Source organism: Bison bison, unplaced genomic scaffold (assembly GCF_000754665.1).
Source record: "Bison bison bison isolate TAMUID 2011002044 unplaced genomic scaffold, Bison_UMD1.0 scf7180017864498, whole genome shotgun sequence".
Lineage (NCBI taxonomy): Eukaryota > Metazoa > Chordata > Mammalia > Artiodactyla > Bovidae > Bison > Bison bison.
The window spans coordinates 1,961,271-1,987,837 of record NW_011495057.1 but is presented as its reverse complement, the minus strand read 5'-3'; the positions used below and the strand labels follow the sequence as shown (position 1 = coordinate 1,987,837).

At 43.1% G+C, this 26,567-nt stretch overlaps 1 protein-coding gene across 1 annotated transcript in view; it reads right to left on the bottom strand.

Moving 5' to 3' along the window:
• Positions 1-1,834: 1,834 nt before the first annotated feature.
• The window catches only part of GATA6 (GATA binding protein 6), a 33,217-nt gene continuing 8,484 nt past the window's right edge, over positions 1,835-26,567 (bottom strand). The window contains exons 7-10 of the mRNA XM_010828986.1: positions 23,019-23,144; positions 21,868-21,955; positions 21,672-21,775; positions 1,835-3,246 (exon numbers count right to left, since the gene is read on the bottom strand). Of these exons, the coding sequence (XP_010827288.1) occupies positions 3,079-3,246; positions 21,672-21,775; positions 21,868-21,955; positions 23,019-23,144 (486 nt within the window). The 3' untranslated portion in view covers positions 1,835-3,078. The remainder of the gene's footprint in view (positions 3,247-21,671; positions 21,776-21,867; positions 21,956-23,018; positions 23,145-26,567) is intronic.

The following is a 26,567-nucleotide window of genomic DNA, read 5'->3' as shown; positions in this document are numbered from 1 at the left end:
AACTGGTATTTTAGGATTAGAAGAAGCAATATTTGAGACCATCCCCAGGAAAAAAAAGATGCTCTGGAAGACTCTTTAAGAAAAATTCATTTTCCAATCAAAGCATATTAACTTGAACATCTCCCAACCCACCAGAAAGCACTCAAGGTAATGAGAACCGTAAGAGGAGGAAGTGGAAAAAGAATGAGCCAGAGGGGGTAATTTTCTTCTGCTGTCAGATCATACCAGTTTTACAAAACAATTAGCTGAACCCAGACTAATATTTCTGAAGCGAACATCTCTGCCACAAGCCACCTGGGTGGAGGGGAGACAGGGGGAATTCCTCATTCCACTCTGCCCCAGTTTGTTCAAAAGTGCAGGTAAGCCAAGGGACATGACTCTCACTGACCACAAACTTCAGGTACCCCATATGGAGTGAAAGTGAAAAGTGAAAAGTCGCTCAGTCATGTCCAACTCTTTGTGACCCCATGGACTATACAGTCCATGGAATTCTCCAGGCCAGAACACAGGAATGGATAGCCTTTCCCTTCTCCAGGGAATCTTCCCAACCCGGGGATTGAACCCAGGCCTTGTGCATTGCCGGTGGATTCTTTACCAGCTGAGCCACAAGAGAAGCCCAAGAATAGTGGAGTGGGCACTCCATTTGGAGTAGGACCATATCGGGTGAGGCATCCAAAACACGCATGTGCTGCTAGGAGCTCATGCCCTTCCTTCAATGTCAAGTTCACACAGTGCCGGCTATGCACCAGGCACTTCACGTGGGTTATCTCAGTCCTGAGTTACCTGTGTGTGTATGTTAAGTCGCTTTAGTCACATCAGACTCTGCGACCCTATGGACTGTAGCCCACCAGGCTTCTCTGCCCGTGGGACTTCCCAGGCCAGATTATTGGAGCGGGTTGCCATTCCCTCCTCCAGGGGATCTTCCTGACCCAGGGATCAAACCCACATCTCTTACGTCTCCTGCGTTGGCAGGCAGGTTCTTTAGTGCCACCACATGCCTTATGTTATGAGGAAAATGAAAGCTGGGTAGCTTATCCAAGGTCGCCAAGCTCTCCTTGCAGAGCAGGGACTTGAAACCTCGTGGTCTCACTCCAGACCTCACTCTCTTAAACACCATCCCAGCCCATCATAGGGTATCAGGGTACAAGCTTCACTTCATTGACTTCACTGACTTCTCCCCACACACACACCCATCCCAGGCCTGCATCTGGCTTCCAGCAACACCCCACCACAAAAGAAGCCTCCCTTCTCCTGGTTCAGACTGGACCCCACAGACCGGCTGTAATGAGTACACGATTTACAAAGGTGTCATGTTTGGGGAGCCAAAATGAAAGGCTATCATTTTGTGTTGTGAAACAGCTGACCCATGCTGCAATGTAAAAAAAGAGAGGCTGCTCAAATCATTTTCTTTCTTCTGCTGAGTATAAAGACTTTAACTTCACGTGAGCTTGGAGATGTCACCACACTCTGTAAAAGGGAGGAACTAGGAAGGAATTCCTTCTGTCTCTGGGCCACAGAGTATATTTCATTCAGTGGAAAAGAAACTCTGGACTTTTTCAATGTTTTTCAGGCTTGATCCTAAACAGAATGCTTATAATCACAGATAGTGTCATATACTCCTGGGTCTTTTTCACTTATAAAATTGTCCTCGATGCAACGAAAGTGGAAACTTGACACCATGTGGCAACTCCAGGTATAAATCAAGGTATAAAACAGCTCCAAGAGGACAATTCATTGAAAGTCTGTAAGACCGTTTGCAAATATCACATGTGCTTGCTTTATATGAATGTCTATAGCCATACACAGTATCAAAATGAAACTATAAGGGAAGGAATTCACTGTACAGAAGACAAAACAATACCCTTTTTATTTTTAAAACTCTGGTGAAATAGGTTTCCATATGACATCCCATTTTTTAAAAATTAATGTAAACCAACCTGCCTGTGGGTTAGTCACACTATAGAGACTCCATCATGGTGTGTACAGATGCCTAAAGTATTTACAAATGTTATCTGTTAGGTAGTAAAGTTTTGTTGCCATTTTTCCAGCACATATTCCACAGTAAAATAAAGGGCGATACTGGTGTTCTTATACAAAAATTCTTAACAAGTGGATAAAGGCGATTTACCTGAGAGAAGATTTGTTCTTGAAATATTTTTTTCACAACTGGAAATATAGAAATGGGATGTAGTTGTAAAAGAAGCATAAGAATGTCTAAGTTTACATTTTCTTCTTTTAAATTATTTAAGTACCATTAAGTTAAAATGTTTACATTCATTATAAAAAATGTTGTTAAATCTTTTACGCAAATGATTTAACACTGATTGCTGCAACGCAAATTGCACTTTTTAAAAAAATTATTGTTTACATGGAAGAAAAATATCTTTTGTTTGCTACCCTGTTTACAAATTCGGACTGACTTCGGGTCAGTCGCACAATGTGAACTTTGAGAAACGTCAGTCACAGTGTATGTTACAGTTATGATGCAGTCCTGCAAACCGAGTGATATTTTTGAAGAGACCTCAAGAACCGACTCAGCCTCCGGAGGTGTGTACCAAACGAAGGATCTTCTCCATAAACGCGCGGGAAATCAGGGAAGGGGGCTGTGGAAAAGGGGCGGAGAAATTCTGGAATAACCAAAACTGATCAGAAGAAGCACATGATTTGGGGCAATACACATAAAACTTTGGTTTAAAAATCTCTTTCGATATTCCACGGCAGGCAAGGCCCCGGTCGCAGTTCCGGTTTCAGCACGTGGCACGATGGACATCCAATCCCCTGGCCGACCCAGAGACCAGCTGCCTGGAAGTGGCCACCCTGGCCAGGGAGGCTGTGGGCTGCCCCAGTCCTTCCCTGGAGAGGCGGAGCCTCTTCTCCCTGGGTCTTCAAGGCAGAGCCCCAGGGCAAGGCAGAGCAAGCCTCTTGGGAGATTCATCTCTTTCAAATAAGGCACAGAAATCATGTATCAGAGGAAGATGTCTGGTCAGCATCTTCGGCCCAGTCCGGACTGCTTGCCAAGAGGATCTGTGAAGGCGGTCCCACGGGCCGGCAGCGTCCTCCTCTGGTCCCCACGGCCACTCAGGCCAGGGCCAGGGCGCACCAGGAATCCTGCCTCACCGACGATGTGACTTCGGCCGGCGAGGCCAGGCTGACGCCGATGTACAGCCCGTCTTGACCTGAGTACTTGAGCTCGCTGTTCTCGGGGTTGGCACTGTCCCCAGCACCGGACATCACTGAGCCGCCTGCCTGGTGGAAGAGGGGGACGGAGAGAAGGGGAGAGACAGTTACCGATAAATGTGTCAGGCAGGGCTTCCCTGGTGGGGGCTCAGTGGTAAAGAATCCACCGCGAATGCAGGAGACGCGGGTTCAATTCCTGATCCAGGAAGATCCCACTTGCAGCGGAGCAACTAAGACTGTGCCTCAACTCCTGAGCCTGTGCTCTAGAGCCCAGGAGCCACAGCTACTGAAGCCCACGTGCCCCAGAGCCTGTGTTCCACAGCAAGAAAAGCCACTGCAATGAGACGCCCAAGCACCGAGAGTAGAGAGGAGCCATTGCTCGCCACAACTATAGAAAAGCCATGCAGCAATGAAAAAAATAATAAAAAATATATTAAATTATTATTTTTTAAAAATATGTCAGGGACAGACAATTGAAATGGTAGACTAGCCAGCAGAGCTGCTGACTGGGCGGTGAGATGCCCTTGACCCAACCCTGGTGATTTCAGCTCTTAGATTCAGCCTCCTGCTCATGTTATTAACTCATGGCAGGAACCACCCAGCAAGATTTGCATGGACACAGGTAGAAAGGGGAACTGGAGGGAGGCTATTTGTAAAAAGTGCCAAATGCTCAGATCTCTGACAGTGAAACAAACCACACCACACAGGTCCACAGGCCCTAAGGATGCCCGCACACTCTAATCTCTGCAAAAGAGAAAGTGCAGAGTACTGCACGTGCACACACACACACACACACACACAGCAGAACCATGAGGCTCAGCAGTTCTATTAAAGTCTAAGAAGGAAAAGATACATAGTTCAGCAAGGCCTGATAAATGAAATTGTTGGGCACTGACTTCATGGAAAATTAACCCATGCATACACAGGCTTTAATTCTTCAAGAAGAACAGGTCATGTTTGAAGCAGGCCCCATGATAAAGAAAATGCTAGCATCTTATATGTGTCATTATCATGACAATTATTTCTTGAAGCAAAAGGTCATTTCTCTCAATTCATTCCTTCCATCCAAATTAAAAAAGTCAAATAGCAAACATGATATTATCTAGTAAAATCAAATCAAAATAACTAAAATCATGTTTAGACCATGGTTTGAGAAAACAGTTGATTTGGCTTTTTTTTTTTTTTAAATTAACCAAATTCACATACTTTTAAATCACTTTGTCTTCCTTCTAAAGCACTGGAGTTGTTTAGTCATTAAGTCATGTCCAGCTCTTTTGGGACCCCATGGACTGTAGCTCACAAGGCTCCTCTGTCCTTGGAATTTTTAAGGCAAGAATACTGGAGTGGGTTACATTTCCTTCTCCAGGGGATCTTCCCAACCCAGGGATCAAACCCATGTCTCCTTCACTGTCAGGTGAATTCTTTCCCACTGAGCCACCAGGGAAGCCTGGTATTTCTTCTGAACTTTCAGGGTTTCCATAAACTTCTGTATATTTGTTTTTTTTTTTTTTTAACACAGGTAGAACATCTTGCACTTTTCAAAGCATTTCTTTTTTATATTCACAAGCCCATTAAATCCTAAAACATCCATCTGTCTGGCCAAGTTGGTGTTACATCCACTTCAGAGAAACACAGGGCACCAGACACAGAACAAATGAATGGAAGTTTCCCAGAGGGTCCCTGACTCCACTCAGGGGCCTGGAAGTGGATGCAGTCTTACCCTCTCCTCTCTGGAGAAGATCTGGTTGGGTCTCGAATCCTCAGAATGACTGTATGGGACCGAGAGGCAGGACTGCAGGAAGTCCGATCATGGAACTTCCCCCCAGCTGGACAGACCAAAACTGGCCCTTCCACAGCTAACCAACCCTTCCCCTCCCTGACAAAAAATGAAGGTTTGTGAAAATCCAGCAACAGCACAACCCACCAAAACTTCTTTTTAAATAACATGAGCTTAAAGATGTAAACAAAGGGCTCTGGGTGCCTAAAAAAAGGAAGTTTCACAAACTCATTGAGATGTCTAATATTTAAAGTAGGTTCTTGTGAAATAGATGAAATAACCCTGTTGAACAAACTAAAGCTATGGATTTACATACACATACAAATACGGCGGCCTTCCCAGGTGGCTCAGGGGTAAGCAATCAACTACAATGCAGGAGACGCTGGTTGGATCCCTGGATCCGGAAGATCTCCGGGAGGAGGGCATGGCAACCCACTCCAGCATTCTGGCCTGGAGAGTTCCATGGACAGAGGAGCCGGGTGGGCTACAGTCCATGAGGTTGCAAAGAGTCAGACTGAAGCGACTGAGCAGGCACAAATATGGTGATTCCTTTTAGAAAACTTCAGCTATAAGCAAGCTAACCATGGATCCAGACTTAACCCCCAAAGAAATACATAAAAGGATGCTATTCAATTATAAAAGGAGTCTTCGTTTTAGAAAAGGGCTATCATACAACCAGTAGAGTGAGGTCCCTTGTACACGATTGTCATATCCAGCTTTATATTACCTACCTATTCTCTCCAAAAAGCATTTTCTTCGCATCTATCTGACAAATCTGACTTCAGTGCTGTTTTCTGGAATGGAGGGGTGCCTAGACTGGCCCAGGAAGCAGCTCACCTCAAATGACCAGACGTGCCGTGCTGTCACCACAAGTCACAACCAGCAACATTAGCAGGGCACATCAGAGCCAGACAGTGGGGCCATGAGCCCCAGAGACAGTTGTTCCCAGGTTGAGTGGGGAAACCAGGACAGATACACTCAAAAGTAAGACCGCTCAACAACTGTCATGAGTTTATGACTGTCTGAGACAGGAAGGTGGAACGAGATGTTGGAAAAGGAATTGCAAAGAAAGGATACCTTGAGGACAGCTGCAGACAGCCTGCATGGTGGGACCAGCTTTGGCTTTCCAATTCTTCCCTGGTTTCAGCCACCCACCTCCTGAGCCTCCTCCTCAGGAAACCAGCCCTACCTCAAGTGTGTTCACGACAATTAAGTGAGCTAATGTTTGCAGACGCAGAATCCCTTGCCATGTTAAACATTCCTTCAAGGGAAGCTATTGTTGTGGGTGAGGAAAGGGTGTTCAAAATTGGAAGAATGCAGGATGTGGGGAGGCCTGCTCCAAGACAAGACGGCTGAAAGGGAAGAACATGAAGCAACGAGTCAGAAGAGATTATGGGAGAGGGAAACTGTAAAGTCTGACCTAGAACTTTCTCAGTTTCCTCACCTGGAAAACAGAAATAAACAGGCAGCTACATCAGGAGATTGTTGCAAGGGTTAAATTAGAATATATAAAGAAAGCCCTTGTCTCTGACAATAGTCAAGACTGAGTGCGTGCATGCTACTATGAAAAGGTGTTAGTTGCTTAGCTGTGTCCGACTCTTTTCGACCCCATGGACCGTGGCCTCCCTGTAGAGGAACCTGGTGGGCTACAGTCCATGGACTTCTCCAGGCAAGAATACTGGAGTGGGCAGCCCATTCCTTTCTCCAGGGGAATCTTCCCAGCCCAGGGATCGAACCTCTGTCTCCTGCATTGCGGGCAGATTCTTTACCATCTGAGCCACCAGGGAAGCCCTATGCTACTCTGAGAATTTTGTTATTGCGGTGAAGGAGCATGGACCTAATGGAATCTCCCCAATGTCATTCTTCACCAGGCAATTTGCAGCGACGGATGGGTGGGAGCAACCCTAAGAACTCAGCTAGAGCTAAGTTCACTTCAACCAGGACATTATTCTAACCATCGATGACAGCTCTCCTCAGAAAGAAAGCCAGGCCCTCCTGCACCCTTTCAAAAGGCTCACTGGCCCTTTATCAAATAAGCTGCATTAAAGAAATATTAATACCCTGAATATTATTCTTACACGTGAACAACAGTCCTAAAAGCTACTATTGAAATGCTATTGTCTTCTTTGTTCAGACAAAAATGTTATATGGCAAGTATATGGCAAATCCCAAATTACAGGGGTGATGCGCTCCTGAAAAAAATATCAACTCATTTGAAATCAAAAGCAATATCTGTTACCTGTGAGAAAGAAAAATAAAATAAGTACTTGTGCCCAAGGTTTGAGAAACTTAATTTTTAAATGAGGATATACTATTTAAGGGCTTCCCTGGTAGCTCAGATGGTAAATAATCTGCCTGCAATGCAGGAGACCTGGGTTTCATCCCTGGGTCAGGAAGAGTCCCCTTGAGAAGGGAAAGGCAACCCACTCCAGTATTCTTGCCTGGAGAATCCCATGGACAGAGGAGCCTGGATGGCTACAGTCCATGGAGTCTCAAAGAGTCAGACACGACTGACTGACTATCACTTTCACTTATCACATACTATTTAAGCAAGGAATGTGGCAATGCACAGCATTTTTTTCCATGTCAATCATACCTCAATTTAAAAAAAAACTGAAATTTTATGTTATGACACATAATGAGATTGTGATGAGATCAGATAGGATAGATAACGCCAGACCCCTCCATCCCTGATTGGCGGGGCTACACTCTGGCACTAGCCTTAGAAGGCAGTTAGCAGAACCCATCAAGAACTTTATACCTTTCTGAGTGCTGTAATTTCACTTCTGGAAATGGATTATAAGGAAAGAATTCAAAGGGAGGGAAAGACGCCCCACAGGAAGACATCCATTACAGGGTTATTATAATAGTGGAAACCATGGAAATAATCGAAATAATCTAATGTCTCATAATATGGAGACGGTTTGGGAAAGCAAGGGATATCCACTCAGTGAACAATTATGCAATTATTGAACCTAATAAGATCATGCAGCAAAATGGGAAAAATCCTGTAATGCAATGTTAATTGAAAAACCACAGGAAATAAATTCTAAATAATTACAACTTATCCATGGGCATACATAGGTATTTCAAGAGAACCCAGGTGAGGAGGTGAGGGACCACCTGAGAGGGCCCAACCTATTATTAGCCATCTACAGCTTCCTTTTGAACATTTTAATGGAGTGGCACAGCGTAGTCTAACTCTGGGGAAGAGTGGAAGGTATCAGGTCTGGAAACACAAGGCACCAGAGCTTGAGAAATGAGCCAGGCTGGACAGAGTCATAAAGTAGCATGAAAAACAGGGAGGAATCGGAATGGAGGGAGGATCAGAAGGGCCCTCACACACCCTGAAGTCACCTCCACAACACCTGGGACAGACTGGAACCTGGCCAGTCATGCACGTGTGAAACGCAGCTTCAGGTACCTGAAAACATCACACAGAGTACACAGTTGGGCCCATTAGTACAACCTGAGCTCTTGAAACTGGCATCTAACTGCAGAAGAAGTCTAGAACTGGCATAACTCTCCTTCCTAAGAGACCTGGCTTGTCACGTTGTCATGTTAAGTATCTTCCCCTCACTGGAGATATGCAAGCTGCCTCTCAAAAAGCAGTTTATTATGTTTGCCAGTCGGAGGGATGGGGGAAGGGATAGTTAGGGAGTTTGGGATGGACATGTACACACTGCTATGTTTAAAATGGATAACCGACAGGGACCTCCTTTATAGCACAGGAGCTCTGCTCAGTGTTACGTGGCAGCCTGGATGGAAGGGAAGTTTGGAGGAGCATGCGTACATGTATGGCCGAGTCCCTTCACTGTTCACCTGAGACTATCACAACATTGTTAATCAGCTATGAAAGGGAAAGTCATTCAATTGTGTCCGACTCTTTGTGACCCCATTGACTATACGGTCCACGGAATTCTCCAGGCCAGAATACGGGAGTGGGTAGGCTTTCCCTTCTCCAGGGGATCCTCCCAACTCAGGAATCGAACTGAGGTCTCCTGCACTGCAGGCGGATTCTTTACCAGCTGAGCTACCAGGGAAGGCTCTATAATCGGCTATATGCCAAAACAAAGTAAAAAGTTTTAAAATAAAAGTTAAAAGGAAAAAGAGAGAGGGAATCAGTTCAATTTGGGGAGAAAATCAGAGATAACTTATTATGACCCTGGACCCAGCGCTCATGCACGCGCGTGCGCACACACACACACAGATAAGTATAACTGTCAACCAGTTAAGGTCTTCTCACATCTACTTAAATCCCTGAAAAGATCAGTATGCAGACATCTCGACATCTCAAAGCAGGCACGTCACTAACCTAAACCAGCCTAATCCCCCAAAAGTTCCTGAACAAAAGCAGGAGAGAGCACTCTGGACGCCCACAGCCGAGCCATCCTTCTTCCTCTGGGAGGCAGCCTGGCCAGCCCAGGTCCTGGCTCTTTCTCTGATCAAAGTGCAACCCGAGGGTGGAGCAGAAATCTGTTCTGTGTTTCCACTCCCAGCTTATCGGCCTCCACCCTCCCACAGACTGAAAATGGAGGCACTTCCTGTTGAAAGAATGTGTTATCAGCCCCGACCCAGGCCGGGCTTAGCACTGAAAAGCAGGCCAGGTCAGATGGGGGATCCAGAGCAACCAGCCGGACACCCCACCTCCTACAGGAATAAATTAATTTAGGGACAAGTAGCAGCTGCCGACGCGAACACGGAAAATCTCCCCTGGCCTGTGAGGCGACACAGTGATTTCTGGCTTACCCAGACTGTTTTCCCGTGAGAATAAGCCTTTGCTCATTTTCAGACACAGATCTGCAAAGTCGAGGATTTCTGACTCGGTGAGCTCCTCCAGTGGATGCCCAGAGGCATCTGACTCACACTGGGGCTCACCAGAACTTCCCTGGTGGCTCAGTCGATAAAGAGACCACCAGGAATGCAAGAGACCAGGGTTCAACCCCTGGGTTGGGAAGATCCCCTGGAGAAGGAAATGGCAACTCACTGCAGTGTTCTTGCCTGGAGAATCCCCATGGGCAGAGGAGCCTGGCGGGCTCCTGCCTGAAGTCCGAGGGGTCGCAAGAGTCAGACACAACAACTGTGTCAGTTCTCTCTTTTCCTTTACTCGTCACGTAATAGACAGGCCCAGAGAAAGCCTCCTACGGTACTCAAGGAGCAGTCCTGGAAAGGTGACACATCAGAGCAAAGGCAATCCTTAGAAGACACAGCCTTTCCAGGAGAATGAGAGGTTCTCTGGCTTGTGAATTATAAATTTTGTTTTTGAGGAAGAAAACCAAAAAGGAATGGGCTGATCTGGAGAAACAAACCCAGCACCCCTGACAGGTTGGGGGAAGTGGGACAGAGCACAGGACTTTGAAGATGACCACACTGCCTCCTCAGCGTGGATTCAGGCTGTCAGCTTCCAGTGTCTGGTCTCTCCTTCCTACACCTCTAAGTAAGCTATGGTTACAGCTATTTCCTGGGCGAGGGGAAGCCAGCCACCCCTCACTGCTAAAACTGTCTTCTCTTCTAGGGCTTCCCACGTGGCTCAGTGGTAAAGAGCCACTGAGCCAAGCAGGAGACTGTGGATCCTTGGATCAGGAAGATCCCCTTGAGGAGGAAATGGCAACCCACTCCAGTATTCTTGCCTAGAAAATCCCTATGGGCAGAGGAGCCTGGCAGCTACAGTCCATGGGGTCGCAGAGTGGGGCACGACTCAGCGACTAAACAATAATGCAGGTAGATGGAAGAGATGTGGGTTCGATCCCTGGGTTGGGAAGATCCCCTGGAGGAGGGCACAGCAACCTACCGCAGCATTCTTGCCTGAAGAATCTCATGGACAGAGGAGCCTGGTGGGCTACAGCCCATAGAGTTGCAAAGAGTCAGACACAAATAGAGCCACTTAGCCCAGACTGTTTTCATAACCTCTAGGTTAGACCCTGTGGTGCTTCACAGCAGCCTTCCTCAAAAGAAGAAGAAGAAAGAAAAACTAAGTGTATGTTTCAGCAAAAGTAGAAATACCTTCAGATAAACCTTAACTTCCATGGTCATTTCAGTTTGGATGGAGGGAAGAGGGGCCAGACACAAAAGTGACCCAGCTGACGGTTGCGGAGGTAACACGAGGAAGCTACACAAACACGCACAGGTTCTGTCTCCACCAGGATGTGTGAAAGCCATCCATGGCGACAAAACCGCGAATTCTCCCACAACTGCTCAACAAAGCTCAAGAAGAGAGTGTCACGGTCACCTCAGCCGATGACCCAACTCAGTGTTTCACAGAAGAGTTTATTTCTTTGTCGTTTAGCAAACAAATTCCTTAATGAGAAGGGTTCATCAGCCACCCCCCTGAGCCCTCTTCCCCCTTCCGGGCCTGAACTGGCCGGGTTACACCCATAGGCTAGACGCTGCTATTTTTAAGGAGGAAAAGAATTCTTCTATAGACACACTCTACTCTGGGCGAAGAAGCAAACTGTTTTACACATCCGTACACACAAACAGCAAGCATGTTGTGATGAAAGCACGGCCCCAAGTTTACAAGGACCCTGGGTTTATCAGTAAGAGCCTGATATACTGAAAAAGTTCCTTCATTTTTTTCCCCCATAGCTTCCAGAATATGTTACGGAAAAATCCGAACTATCTTTTTGGCCAAACTTGTACAAATCTAAATTGCAGGGGAGAAAGGGTTTGTCCCACAACTTGAAGTCACTGGCCTCCTGAAGAAAAGGTTTATCTTCTGAAATGAACCAAAATGGATGACTTTAGTCAAATTCAATGGTAAAAGATCCAGTGGCAAGATAAAAAGCCTGGTGGATCAGGATCTTAACTTTTAAAAATTAGCTATAGGAGCTTGGATGAGCCCCCTGCTCTGGTCTATCTCCGCTAGACAAAATGGACAGCAGTCCATGCACCCAGCAATGTTGACAAGAAAGCATTATGAAAAAAAAAAAAAAAGTAAGCAAGCATTATGAAACTGCTAAGAATCACAACAAATGAAAAATCGTTGCTATCAGGGAAATAAAAGTATTTAAACACAGTTACTTTGTTAACATAATAGCTTTATGTCTCTAAATTCCCTCCATGAAGAAAGTAAAGATTTATGTCTAATGTCTTGGGATGGAAAAAAAAATGCCATGCAAATAAAGCACATCACTATCAATTTCCAAGGTCATATTTAAACAGTGCTAGTCTTCTTGAGCTTCAAAGCTGTCTGTAGGCATCTCCCACTTATGCTACACTCTATTCCTAAGGACCAGATGGTGGGAATTATTTTTCCCCTTTAGTAGAGGGAGGAAAACAGGGGCTTTACAAAACCTTGGCAGCTCGCTATAGTCACACACAGAGCTGGAGCTAGCGCCTGGCTGCCTGACTGTGTCCTTCCAGCTGTTAATCCGTGAACCCAGAGAATAAATTTCAGACCATACTCAGGCTCCACCATGAATCAGATGACTAAACATAATGAGAGCTTTCAATTACAAGTATTGTTTCCCTGGTGGTTCAGTAGCAAGGGATCCGCAAGCGATGCAGAAGACGTAGGAGACCAGAGTTCAATCCCTGGGTCGGGAAGATTCCCTGGAGGAGGGCATAGCAATGCACTCCAGTTATGGATAGAGGAGCCTGACGGGCTACAGACCATGGGGTCGCAGAGTCGGACACAACTGAAGCGACTGAGCATTTGTTCACATGCTGTGTTTAACAGGATAAAAATATGATTCTGGAGCGTGTGCACCAGCTCTGCTAAAACCATGCCATGCTAACAGCTACCAAAAGGGGCCGTACACCAAGTAAATTATCATTTAAACATCGTCAAGTAATGACTTGGAATTGTTTACTCAAAAGCCTCCAAATATCTGTTATTTGTTCAAATCTTTCTTAAAATCTAGGGTGAATAAAATCATCTCTTTTCGCTTCAGCTCACAAACGCTTGAATACTTGCCCTGATGTGGTAGGTAGCCAAATCATGAATGATCGCCTGTGTCAAGACCTGTCTTTGGAGATGCTTTTTAAAATTATTCAAATTTCAGAGAAAATTAACAAATTGGTCTAAACACAGAGCTAACAGATTGTATTTAATTCATATCCATTAGATCTTCATATTGCTAGTAACTCTTTTGGCAGACACCCATGAAATGCATAATAAATTACTTTTTGTTCCAGTAAAGGAATTCATTTTCTTCGAAGATTCATTTAGCAATAACATTTCAGGGCACCCTAAGCCAGATTTCTTAAATTTGGCTGTGTTTTCCCGTAACATTATTTCATGTTTTGTGACAATTTTGTATATTCTTATAGAGGCAGAAGAAAAAAAAATCACAGAGTATCTGTAATCTGCAAAGAAAAGTTGTGTTCTGAGATGAATCCATCTAACTTGAGGCCATAACAAAAAGGCGACACCCAACCCACACTATTCTTTACCTAGCATTCTAGCTTTCAGATTGTGACAATGAGTCACTTATTAAACAAACCACAGTCCTGTGATAAATTGGGTGGACACATAGGTTACAAACTATTTAAAGAAGGAAACAGCTTTACTGTTTCCTAACAGACATACAGACTCATTGGATATCAGTGTAGTAAGTGTATTTCTAACCACCATCCTCCTCAGGACACAAGCACACAAGAAAAAAAAAGAAAAAGAAAAAACGGGAAGTCTAGAAAAGGCCCTCAAATCAAAATGAAACTATGCAAACTCCACATGCTTCCACGTTCCTTGCCAGGGTGACGTGTGACTTTCTCAGTGAAGGCCAATGTGGTCAGACAGGAACGTGAGTGAGTTATTAGAAGGGGCTGTGAAAGAAGAAAAGAAAGGGAGCCTGGCACGTAAGGAGCGTGAAGATAAAATGCCAACAAAATATTTATGTTCATGGCTTGCAGCAAGTGGCGAGTGGTATATTAATAACTGCGATGATGGGCCGACTCCCTGGGAGCGGTGGGAGACGTCGGCTCCAGCCCCGGCTGCAAGGCGGGCTTGTCTTGTGACCTTATGGAGTCACTCCGGATCCTGGTTTACAAATGAGCCGCTCATAACACCTAAGTGCAACTCTCTCCCAGACCCTTATGCGAGATTAATGCCTTTTTAACTCTTTTTATTCATTTAGAGAAAAAAAAATATCTTGGACTATAAACTCTTGGGTGGGGGAAATGGACGCTTGCCTCTTTAAGAAATGCTTTTTAATGATTTTATAAAAATTAAATTGAAGGCAATTTGCATATTCTGCAAGTTCCAACTCACTTGGCACTCGCTAAGCACAGGTTTAAATCCCACTTCAAAAGGATTTTGGTACCTCGATCTTGTATTTCATATTTTAAGGGAGACTTTTTACCATCATATTAAGCATGTCAACAACAGTAAACATGCTTACCTATTGTTTTTTTCCTGTTACCCAGCTAACAAAGCCCTAGAAATGCAATGGGCTTTATTGATAAGTATATTTACAAGAAAATGTATACAATATAGCTTATATATTTGCTCATGAGCAAATCACTTCTATGGTGCTATTCTCCTAGCTGTACCATCAGCCAAAACTAACCAAAATTAATCATATTTCTTTAAGAAAATGCCATTTCTTCCCTCTAAAGATTTCAACAGTGCGTATACTATCACATATGAATTCAGTGTGCTGTAGTGGTAAAAACACTGACTCTGGATCTGCCAGGCCTGGATCCAATTCCAAGCCCGTCTCTTAATCTGATACATAACCTTGGACCTACTGAGTGTCACTCCCCAAAATAGGAAATAGAAAAAGATACCTCATTTGTACAGTGATAATTGGGAATAAAAAAGATACATAAACAACTGGAACATAAAAGGTACTTGGCAGAAGTTAGTCTCCTGCCTTCCTACATCCCACAATCTTACAAACGAGAAAGTACAAGAAACAGAGAAAACTCAAAGCAACCAGCATGATGATTAATCCACTAACACCCGATTCCTGAGTGCCCTAAAGGTGTGGTGTGGAACATTCAATGTAAGAGTTAAGCAGGAACTTTGGCCCCCACTTCAGCAGCCTCTTAAATCTTCTCTTTCTGACACGTGAAGTCCTCTGAGTGAAAGCAACTCCAACTGTATGTAGGTCCTTCGTGAACGTTCCTTTCAGCTATCTAACCACTATAAAGATAATTAATAATAATAGAAGCTATAATTGTGTAACCAATCATTATGTCGGGTAAATCCAAAGTGATTCAACTACTCAGGGGAAAAGACAGTGGAATATAAAACTTACTAATAAAGAAAGAAGCTACGTGACTCAAGGGATGTTTTCCCGTTTTCATCATAGAATGCAAATATTAACATATAAAATAAAATCCATAAAAAGAATATAAAATATTAACTTGCCAAGTACCTAACCTTTCTTCAGAGGCCTTATAAAGACATCCAGACAGCCCAAGAAATGTCAGTCCCTAAATCACTACACCTCATCTACGAGCACTTAAGCACTTAACTCTTTCAAACCACTTCTAGCATGAGATTTAGCACCATGCAGCCCAGAGGTATTGCTTCTGACAAGGTCATTGCATAAAGCTGTTACCAAGGAGAGGCTGCAGAGAAGAGTCTCCCCAGGCAGACCGCCTCCCTGAGGTTACACGAGGCAGGAACTGAGATACCTATTCAGCACAGAGAAACTGACCAATGAGCAAGGCCCACCCAAAGGCAGAGAACCAGGCAGAGAGGAATCTGAGGTGCGATCCCCGTGTCTCAGTCTAAGGACGCCTGCCTCTCTCCCAGGAAGCCGTCTATCACCAACCACCAACCACAAAGTGAGGAAATGAATCCCTATCACCAACACGCCCTCCCTAATAGTCTCCATTCTGAAGGGTCACCTGGAACCATCTTGCCCCCAAGGAGCCCCTAGGGACCAAGAAACTAAACATTCTAAGTTCTAAGGTCAGGACACATCACAAATTTCGAGGAGGGAGTTTTCCTTTGTAACTGCGAGAGGAAAACCCTGCTTGTAAAATGTACAAAAAAGGATCATGCAAGCATTTGTTTACATCAATTATCAAAACACGCCCAGTTCAGGATGGTTTAATTGTCAGACTGTAACTACATGGTTGATGAGAAACCACAGCAAGTATTAGAGAAAGTCCACCATTTAGAAATGAATTTAGTATGGACCCTACCTAAGGCTTAATATGGACTTGAAAGCAGTTTGAAATATCTGCCTTCCACCTAATTGATCCATCTCATCTCCTGCTGTTGGCTTTTTACACCCTAAGCTCAGCCATACTGAATTCCTAAAACTGTGCCGTTGAAGAATCATAGCTACCCATGCTCTTCTTCTTCCTGGAGGCCTCGATCCCAATTTTTCCCCTACAAAAATCCTCCACAACTAATTCAGATTTCCTCTCCTCTGTGAAGCTGTTTCCAACCCTGTAGTCGGAATTCACGGCTCCCTACTTTTGACTTCTACTTCGTTGTTCATTTATAGCTTTTTCAAATCTCATCTGTCTGTACATACGTGCTCCCATCACTACCACCACATTATGAACAATTCAATGTCTGGAACCTTGTTTTACTACATGAAAAAACAGTGTCACCCCAGCACAATGTTCCTTCAATAGAACAAGGACTGCAAGGCAAGGGCTACTCAGATAGAGTTTGTGTTTATTTCAACATTATGTGTTCAATGATGACTTCAACATTATATTTGCACTATTAATATAAATTTAAGTAGGCTTTAACTTTTTAAAATAATCATCAACAGAACTACTTTCAGGCAGGCAAAATATGTTCAGTGATTTCTTATTCTCATTGTCTTATTGTTCATCTTCGCACCAAATTAATCCTCCCTGTCCCAAAGAAAATTGAGAAATACCCTTTATCTAGAAATTGGGGGATGAGCTATAAACATATGGCACAAGCATATGTATAATATATACACACACACACTTTATGTATGTGAGTACGTATCCAAAGTATCTTCCAGTTTTATAAATTTTTAGTTACAAGTCCTAAGAGGGATAGGAATCTACAGAGGCTACTTGTTAAATCTTATTTGGGAATTGCTGAAACAAAATGTTATCATATTTGTCTAATAACAATAACAACAAATACCATAAAAATACAACTCAAGAAATGGAATTCAGTGAACGATTTAAATATTCCTATAATCTACAGAGAACACAAATGGCAAAGAAAATCTGATGTCTATTCAGGTCCACTAAAGACTCATTTTTCAGTAAATTTACAGATATAAGATTTTACACTGAATAAAAAAATTACTCTGGGGAAATTTAAGTTCCAAAGTCACAAAATTAATCAACGTATCAAAAATTAAGTTCAACACATTTCTCAACCCAAAGAATTCCATACAAGAAATTGATTCTAAAATTATGATCAACACAGAAAAAAATAAGGAAAAGAAAAATGAAAGCTAATATGGCCTAGTGAATAATAAGTGTTATATAAATGAAAGCAAATAAATCATTTATTGCAATCACTTTTCAAAAATTCTAAAAGGAACAAGACAGGGGTTATTTTACTACCAGGCTGCGCGGCGGCAGCAACAGGTTTTCCTGTTTTCATAAAGGAGACAAACTGCCCTCCCTCCACCTCCCAAACCACACCACATGGGCACAGCCTGCAACAGAGAAACTGAGTTCTAAGGGAGCCAGGTCAGTGAGCCGATGACCATGAGAAGGAATGAGACAGAAGTCCAGTTAAAACACAACGGAGCATCACTTCTCAGCCTTTCGGCTAAGATCAAGTGTAAAACACAAAGGAGCAACAGAAAGCTAAGACATGCCAAAAAGTCAACAGCACGAAGCTTCAGAGCAGCGCAAAAATGATTCTCCTGTCTCTCCCCCTAGAATATTCCGGTCCAGCCAGATCTGCTCAGGTACCAGGTCCTGAGAGGCCCACCGCTGAATGTGCCCACAGGCGGGGACCTTGGAACGTAAAGAAAGAAGTCCTCTAGGACTGCCTGCTGGTCATCTCCAGCAGCTGATTCCTCAGACGGGAATTAACACAATCAGTCTGATAGGTCTCTTCTCAAAGACCCGACTTCTCTGCTTTAACTCACGATCCTTAAGGAAGGCAGGAGAAGCAGGTATGTAGCCACTGACGTCTCTAAGTAGAGCACGTGACCCGTTGCCTTGTTCCATTAGGAACGTGCCTGTGATCACCCTTCGTTCTGGAGTTTGGCTGTCCCTATTAAACTAGGACTTCCCTGCAGGACTAATTTCCACCCCACCAGTCACAGGGGCCACTGGAGATCCACGGTGCGGACTCATCACCACAGGAGGTTTAAGGGTCAAGCCAAAGAAGGAACCCTGTGCTACAGACCAGATATACCTTTGCTACGGGGATATAGCAACATCCCCTTTACCCACAGCACTCACAAAATCCTATAAGCAGTCGGTCACAACAACAGCTGTCCTCCAACATCATAAACTGAGACCTAAGTGGGAACATGTCACATCTTTGTCAACACAACCGCCTTTCACAAATGCTTCTGCCAGCTGCTCACAGATAACACCTCCAGCAGACTCTTCATGGCACCTCCGCTGCCACAGTGGCCACGCGCACGCAGAACCGGTCAGCCCAGGAGGGTCAAGGGACCAACAAGGACACACCCTGGTGCTCATGGGGCACCACTGAGTCGGCTTCAGTTATCCTTGGAGGGGACACTTTCCATAAGGCGGCCAGCAGGTTGGCTTCTGCCAAGTAAGCCTGCGTCCGCTAATGGCCCCGTCAAGAGGGCACCAAGGACTCAGCCCAGTGTTCCCCGATGGGCTGGCCGTCGGGGAACACCCAGGAGCCCAGGTGCCAGCCCTGGCCGGGGAGGGATGGGTCCTTGGAGGGAAGAGGGGATGATAGGCCATCCTCTCTACACCCCCACCCCACCCCGACCCCCCGCTCCCGGCTCTGGGAAGAGCTGTCAGGACGAATTTCTGAGGCCACCTGGGCTCGGAGAACTGCTCTGTCTGGGTCTCGCACGGCTGTCTCCCATGGAAGCTGCCCAGGCTCCAGGAGCGATGGGGACCTTATAGGGTACTGCTCTCCAACTCCCCCAATCTCTAAAGTACTTTGTTTTTTTTTTTTTAATACTAAAATCCCTTTGCATCCTGACTGCTAGTGGGAAACTGAGCCTTCCTCTGACGGCACTGGCCAGCCAGCCACCCCCAGGAAGCAGGCTCCCGAGTGAGACAGATGCCGAGATACCAAGGCTGCCTTGGGACCAGCCTCCGGATTCCCAAGGTCCCACTTCCAGGCATGCCCAGGCTAAATCCTGTCACCGCCTTTGCACAGTTCCTCCCCTGGAGGGCAAAATTGATTGGACTTGCAAAGAGTCAATTTTGAATTTTTACATCACAGAACCAGCACGTGAGCAAAACAGATTCCACTCACCATGTTTCTAAAGCCTATTGTAGGGCAAATATCTCTATTTCTGTGCCATTTATCATTCAAATTTAGCTTTTGCCTCACTAAGCTTGGACTGTAGCACTGACAAAAGTGAGCTGGAGCAGGCAGCAACCCATTTTTCAGCCAGTAGAGATAGACCACTGAGGCTGAAATAGTAGCTGGTCCCTCAATGATTTGGAAAATCAGAACACTGTTTTACCTCACGTAAGCCCCATAATTGTGGAGAAGGCAATGGCACCCCACTCCAGTACTCTTGCCTGGAAAATCCCATGGATGGAGGAGCCTGGTGGGCTGCCGTCTATGGGGTCGCAAAGAGTCGGACACGACTGAAGCTACTTAGCAGCAGCAGCAGTAGCAAGCCCCATAATTGGCTTCCATGGCAGTTTAGATGGTAAAGAATCTGCCTGCAATGCAGGAGACCTGGGTTTGACCCCTGGGTCAGGAAGATCCTCTGGAGAAAGGAATAGATACCCACTCCAGGATTCTTGCCTGGGAAATATCATGGGCAGAGGAGCCTGGCGGACTACAGTCTATGGGTCACAGAGTAGGACACGACTGAGTGACTAACACACTTTCAAGCTACGTAATTGCTTCTGAGGACTTAGGGCTTAATAAAGGAAATTTTAAAATAATATCGATCTTTTCATTTCCTTACAAGTAACTTCTATTTACCACTTTAGACCCTTTAAGTTACACGTTAGCCTCTTGTAAGAAAAAAAAAAAAAGTCCTTCAGCAGCATTCACCTTTATGAAGGTTATAAAGGCAAGAATGTTCTTTAAGAACATGTGTCTGCAACAAATAACAACAGCAAAAGCTTTTTCCATTTTGAAACTCTGAACATGTTTCTTGTTCATTAAAGAACCTCCCTCCCCTATAAAAAGAGCTTGAATTGGAGGATAAAGAAAATATCAAATATAGTTTAAAGCAGTTTAAAAACAGATTACTTTAATGTTTAATTTTTGTTAGTTTAAGGCAGCAAAAATACCAGCTCCAAGGTTCCCAGTTCAAAGACACCTCGGGGGCAGTGGTTTCAATGTCACCTGCGGTGATTGTTCAAAAACACAAATTTCCAAGCCCCACCCCTAGAGACGCTGACTCAGAAAATCCAGGGTGGAGCCCAGGAATCTGTAGTATTTCAAAGTACCCCAAATAAAGCAAAAATCAACGGAAAAAAGGATTACTAAGTAGGGATTTTAATGCTAATGTTTCATCCTAAACTAGTCTCAGTGTAATCCTCACCCGGGGCACTCCGGGAAAACCTACCGCCCCGGGCCCGCCTGCATCTCTGAGGGCCAGGGTGCTGCCAGGTCATTTTTAAAGGGCATTCCAGGTAAATCTGGGAAACCCTAGAGTGGGAAAGTGCTCTTCACTTGAGAAAAACTGAGTTTCCATCATGGCTTTACTGAAACTAAGTCTGAGATCTGCACCAAAACTCAGGCATCCTCGTAGGGGTGTGAATCTCTCACAAACCCAGTTGCTCACAGGCTGACCACAAGGCTGAAATAAGCCTGGGTACAATCAAGGAACATTATAAGAAGGCAAGGCTGCCCAGCCCAGCAGAGGACCAGCAGTTAGGTGAAGATCAGTGAATACAGCAGCATGTGGCTCATGGTGATGACGTTTTGCTTTGGGTAGATGATTTCCAAAAAAAAGAGAAAAAGGGAAAGAAGGAAGAGAAGAAGAGAACAGAAAAGGCTGGAGTCAATAAGATTTGTTGTTGTTTAGTTGCTCAGTTGACTCTTTTGCAATCCCATGGATTATAGCCCACCAGATTTCTCCGTCCCTGGGATTTTCCAGTCAGGAATATTGGAGTTGGTTGCCATTTCCTTCTCCAGGGGATCTTCCCAACCCAGGGATCAAACCTGCAGCTCCTGCGTCTATTGGCAGGCAGATTCTTTACCACTGAGCCACCAGGGAAGACATTGATAAGATAAGCAAAAGCAATTTAAATGTCATGGGCATTGGGAAATATAAAACCATTGAGCTGTGCCTGATCTACACTAGAAATATATAGATATATAGATATACATACATATGTACGTATACACACACACACATATATAAACTCAGATAAAAACCTGGAAATAAAACAATTTAAAGCACTTCAAACCCAAACTTCTTGCTTTTACTTAGGTTAATTCAACCATAAAAAAATGATATAGATCTTAATTAAGAGGTTTGTAAAGTACTTAAGTTTGTCATTTTGTTGACATTTAAATGTAATTTCCTCTAAAAACTATTCTTAGGTATCAGCTAACTAAACTGAACTGTTGGTTTAGATTATTGTACTACCAGATAAGATAAAATTGGAGATAATATACAGGAGAGCAACTCACTAGCTGAGAAAGAGTCTATGCTGTTTTAACACTTACCCCTGAGGCTGCCGGTTGTGTGGTGGGGGAAGTATTTTTGCTGCAGTCATCTGCGTTAGAAGAGGTGGAAGTTGGAGTCATGGGAACAGAATTATTGCTATTACCTGTAACGGTCAAAATTAACCTCATAAATATACATATACTCTACTAAGGCTGGCAAATATTTTACAGTCAAACAGCATTTTCTTATATTTACCAGAGCAAGCTTTTGACTTATTTATGTTCTTAGGTTTTCGTTTCCTGGTTTGAATTCCCTCTTTTTTCATAGCAAGCGGTCGAGGCACCTAAAAAATTTTTCACGTAAGACATAAGTTTAATAAATATTATACTGCAGAAAAACCAAACTAACTAAAGACTGAATGTCAGTACTGAAAGCCCTCATTTAAAAGAACTTGGCATAAATTTCAATCCAATTTTTATACACACTTCATAGATTCCAGCTACACAAAGACTACACTTTCCCCATCAAATGCAAAGATTCCTCCAGAGGGGGGAAAAAATGGGGTAATTTGCCAGGTAGAATCTCTTCCCTCAACTTAATGTTTATTGTTTTAAACAACTTTTAATTACAGAGTGAAACCACCGAATTACATATTTTTATTTCAAAGAGATCGTGAATTCTTCTTTCTACATATACCAAGGTTATTTTTCTTTTTAAAGTTGGCATATTTTATAATATCTTGTGCTATGCTTAAAATGCAACATCTTTTTAACTAGAGCTATCCAATGTTATGACTCTTCTGTATAGATGTATTTGACTGCATTCACATTTTTAAGCTATAAACTAGTTAGTGTCCATTTCTAGTAGGTTCCATGCTTTCTTCTTTTTATGTGTACAGCTTTTTAAAATACACACACTACTATATACAAAATAGATAACAAAGAGACCTGCTGTATAGCACAGGGAACTATACTTAACATTCTTTAATAACTTAAGAGGAAAAAGAATCTGAAAAAGAATATACACACACATATGGATCACTGAATCACTTGCTGTACATCTGAAACAACATTATAAATCAACTAGACTTCAATTTTACAGTTTTTTTAAAAAAAGATTACTACCATCTTATCAGTTCTAAAACGCACATTTCCCACGTTTTTGCGTTTCTACAATCTGGATGTCTGGCTATGGACGTGTATAAGTTTAACTGGCATCATTTTTTGTTTCTTACCGGTATGATAATAGTTCTAGAATAATTAACAGACCCCTAGATTCACAAACGTGCGTATACAAAAATCAGATCCTTCACCTCCATGCCCTCTCCCCTGCTGATTTTTTTAAGCTGAGACTGAGTACAAACGAGACACTGAAGGTGTATACACAGAGCAAAGTAGGTGGCGCACCCCATGGAGCTTCATGTAGAGTCCACAGGCATTGCACACAGGCTCGCCCTCGGCGTTTCTGCGCCACAAAGTGGTGGTCGTGGTGTGACAGTTGGCGCAGGACAATCCAAGCCGCCGGGAGGAAGGCTAGAAAGCAGCACAAGAGAGTGGACAGACGTAAGTGCTTTTCACATATATGCTACACACGTCAACGTGTCGTGTCCCTGCCAGCAACAAGCATGTACCTGGTTATTATAAATAAGCAGTCCCCCTTGAGGGAAAAAAAAAAACCCTTGTAGTGTAATTAGGTTGACCTTCCTGGACCAAACTGTGCCCATCTAATACAGATCAATTGATCTGCCCCAGCTCATTAGCATAGATTAGAGCAGTCACAATACTGGCCAATGCCTGCGCTCACTGTTGTTGTCAGAGGTCTGAGTAAAGAAATGCAGTCATAAACTGCCAATGTGTTAAGTGGCTTTGGGGAGTCTCTGCCTCATCTGAAAACTCAGATAACCAGGTCTATTTCTCAGAATATGCAGAGGAATAAACCAGAAACTGTAGAAAAGCCTATATATATTAATAGAAATGAATTTTGGAAGATGCACCAAAAAATTTTGTAAAGAAACATATTTTAATACATCTCATTAATTATCATCATGATCATCTATTGCCTGAATTTTCTGTATTATCCATTCTCCAAAGGACAAGCGAATTCTACAACACTGTGTTAGTGCCGGCCTTGTCTTGGCGGTGCTGCTATATTTGATTTACCCTGTCGGTATAGAACTTTTCCTCACGTGGTGGCGGTGCTTTAGTCAATAAAATCGTGTCAACCTCTTGCAACCCCATGGACCGTAGCCTGCCAGGCTCTTCTGTCCTTGGGATTCTCTAGGTAAGAATACTGGAGTGGGCTGCCTTTTCTTTCTCAGTACAAAGGGTTAAATTTGTCAGAAAAGGTCAACTGTCTGTCACTCTGATTTCTATGTTTCCTTTATACCCATAACATCCTTATGTGGAGTTTATCTCCTCTAAACTATTATGTGTGAATTATAAAGAGGGGCTTTTTAAGCTAGTCTAAGTTCTTACCTAGAATGACAAAAATCTAAGTTTGCTTTTCGATTACCTAGATAGGCAACTTAAAAAATGTGCTATGACTTCAGTTAAAAAAAAAAAAAAACCTATGGGGAAAATCCAGGGACCAAAACAAGTTGAAAGATATAGAATTAGGGAAGTTGGCTGTGATGATTAATTTAAGAAAAGTTATAAAGAATAGACGACAAAAACACAGATTGAGCATGCACTGACTATTCAGATTAAAAGACAGAGATTTTCAAAATCTTTGTTGGCAAAGTCAAAAGCTAAAAATTGAATTTTGTTTTTACAACTCACGTCCTGTTGTTATTGCTACAGCATACTCTTTACAGACAAGTTGTAAAACCAAAGAGACACTGGGAAGCCTCTTAGCACTGCCACATTTTTAAGAAGTCGGTGCTAAGAAAGAATCACTTTGACTTTGGTGGAAACAAGTATGTTTGGCTGACAGAACTATTTGGGAACTTGCTTTGTTAAAATGATGAAAACATGAACTCTTACACCTCAGGGCTGCTGCTTCTTTTTTTTTCTTTATCCGTAAAAGAGAATAATTTCCCAGAAGAGCAATCCTTTCTCTCTTCATAAATATGAAATAAGTAAATTAGGGACAGGAAAGTTCATTTTATAAACAGGTCATTTATGATAGTTTGCAGTGGAATTTGGAGCCAATGTGAGGCAAACTTGTTATCAGAATTTGCCATTATAACAAAGAACTTTATGACTGTCAACTGCAGATCATAAGTGAAGCCAGTCCCCATAAACATGTGAAATAAAGGTGAGCAGGTTATAAAAGTTTCTTGTAACAAGCGATCTCAGTTATATTCATCACTAACAAGGAATTCAGGTTACACCATAAATCTCTTATTTTGCAATGTATTACAAGTTCAAATTCACTGTGATTGGTCCTGTACTGCTAGCTAAACAAACTTGGGTTCAACATTCTATGTCTGAGAACTAACTAGACCCAGCAAAACCATAAATAAGAAGCCCACAGGAGAACTAATTGATAGACACACCCTTCAATTGGTATCATTTATAACCCATTTACAAAGCACATTGTCGGACCTTGGTCACTGCCAAGACACCTGCCATACAGAAGGAAAACTAATAGATTCAGAGATGTTAAAACTGGGTTTTGTGTTTCCTGTTAACAGTTATTTTTACTGGTAAGTGCACAAAACTAAGGCCACTCTCTAAATATGGATGTTAACAGATCAAATTTAAAATGCCACTAGAAACGAAATGGCTAGTATTCTGCCAGCGTTTTGCTAAATCTTGAGAAAATGTTGCCTTTCCGGGCTCAATCAGGACTCTGTTCAATGTGCCTTTCCAAAAAAATAATCATCTCTTTCATTGTGCATACATTGGCTAATGCATGAAGACAAGGAACTTCCTTGGAATATTTACCAGCAGTACTTTTAAAATACAATGCATGTAAGAAAAATGAAAAAACACAGGGAGTCAGGCACAGAAGTTAAGGATGCCCTTTGAAGCAAAGTCTAAGCTGCGGGTGACTAACAAGTTTAAGGCACATACACTCATTAAATTAACCTCGGCCACTTTATTTTAAATGCATTAAAAACAAAACAACCATAAAACTAATTGCTTCTCTTTAAGGTGGCAGACTCACATTGTGATGCAATTTCACTCTAATCTATTTAACACAAACAACATGTGTAGCATTTGTTCCTGCTAATTAGAGTATAACAATTAAATAAATTACTTGGATACTTAAGATGTCTGGCATCTAACTGTAAAATATTTTACTTTAAAAGGTATTAGAGTATGAGTACTTGGCTAAACAAATGTTAGCCTTACAGTGGGGCGTGTGAAAGCTTTCATTTATTTTCTCTAATCAGAACAGCAGTAAATACCCTTTCCTTCTTAAAAACACAGGGGACAATAAGAGATTAATCCCTGAAGAAAATCAGAATTCCCACACTTTAAATCATAGTGAAATGTGTTGGGATGGTGAAAATCTTCTACTTGAGAAAAATGTGCAGACTGCATTTTTCCCCTCAAGTTCTATGAACAGTAGTTCTCTGAACAGCCAGATTTCAAAATAACAAAAGTTAGAGTAAATAAATTTTTCACTAGACTCAAGGACAATCCAAAGGACGGATGGAATTTGGAGCTAAAACTAATCTGAAGAGGTGGACGGGGCCCGGAGGTGGAAACGACAGAGTCAAAGGGATTCAAGTCGAGCCTTGGGGACAAGAGGGCGGTGGGTTCCATTTTAACATACATTTTACGGTATGTTACAGAGGAGCTAGATCTCCTCAAGAATCGACTCCAAACCAAAGAGTCCACAGTGAAAAGAAACCTTCACTTGATCTGGGGCTGTAAGTCTGTTTCTCTCCCTGGAGGTTACTAACATTACTCATTCCTTGGATCTCCTTCCAAAATTATTTCAGTGCATTTGCAAGTACATCTAGAGATGTGTAAAGATAGGGGGTTGGTACTTTTTAAAAAAAG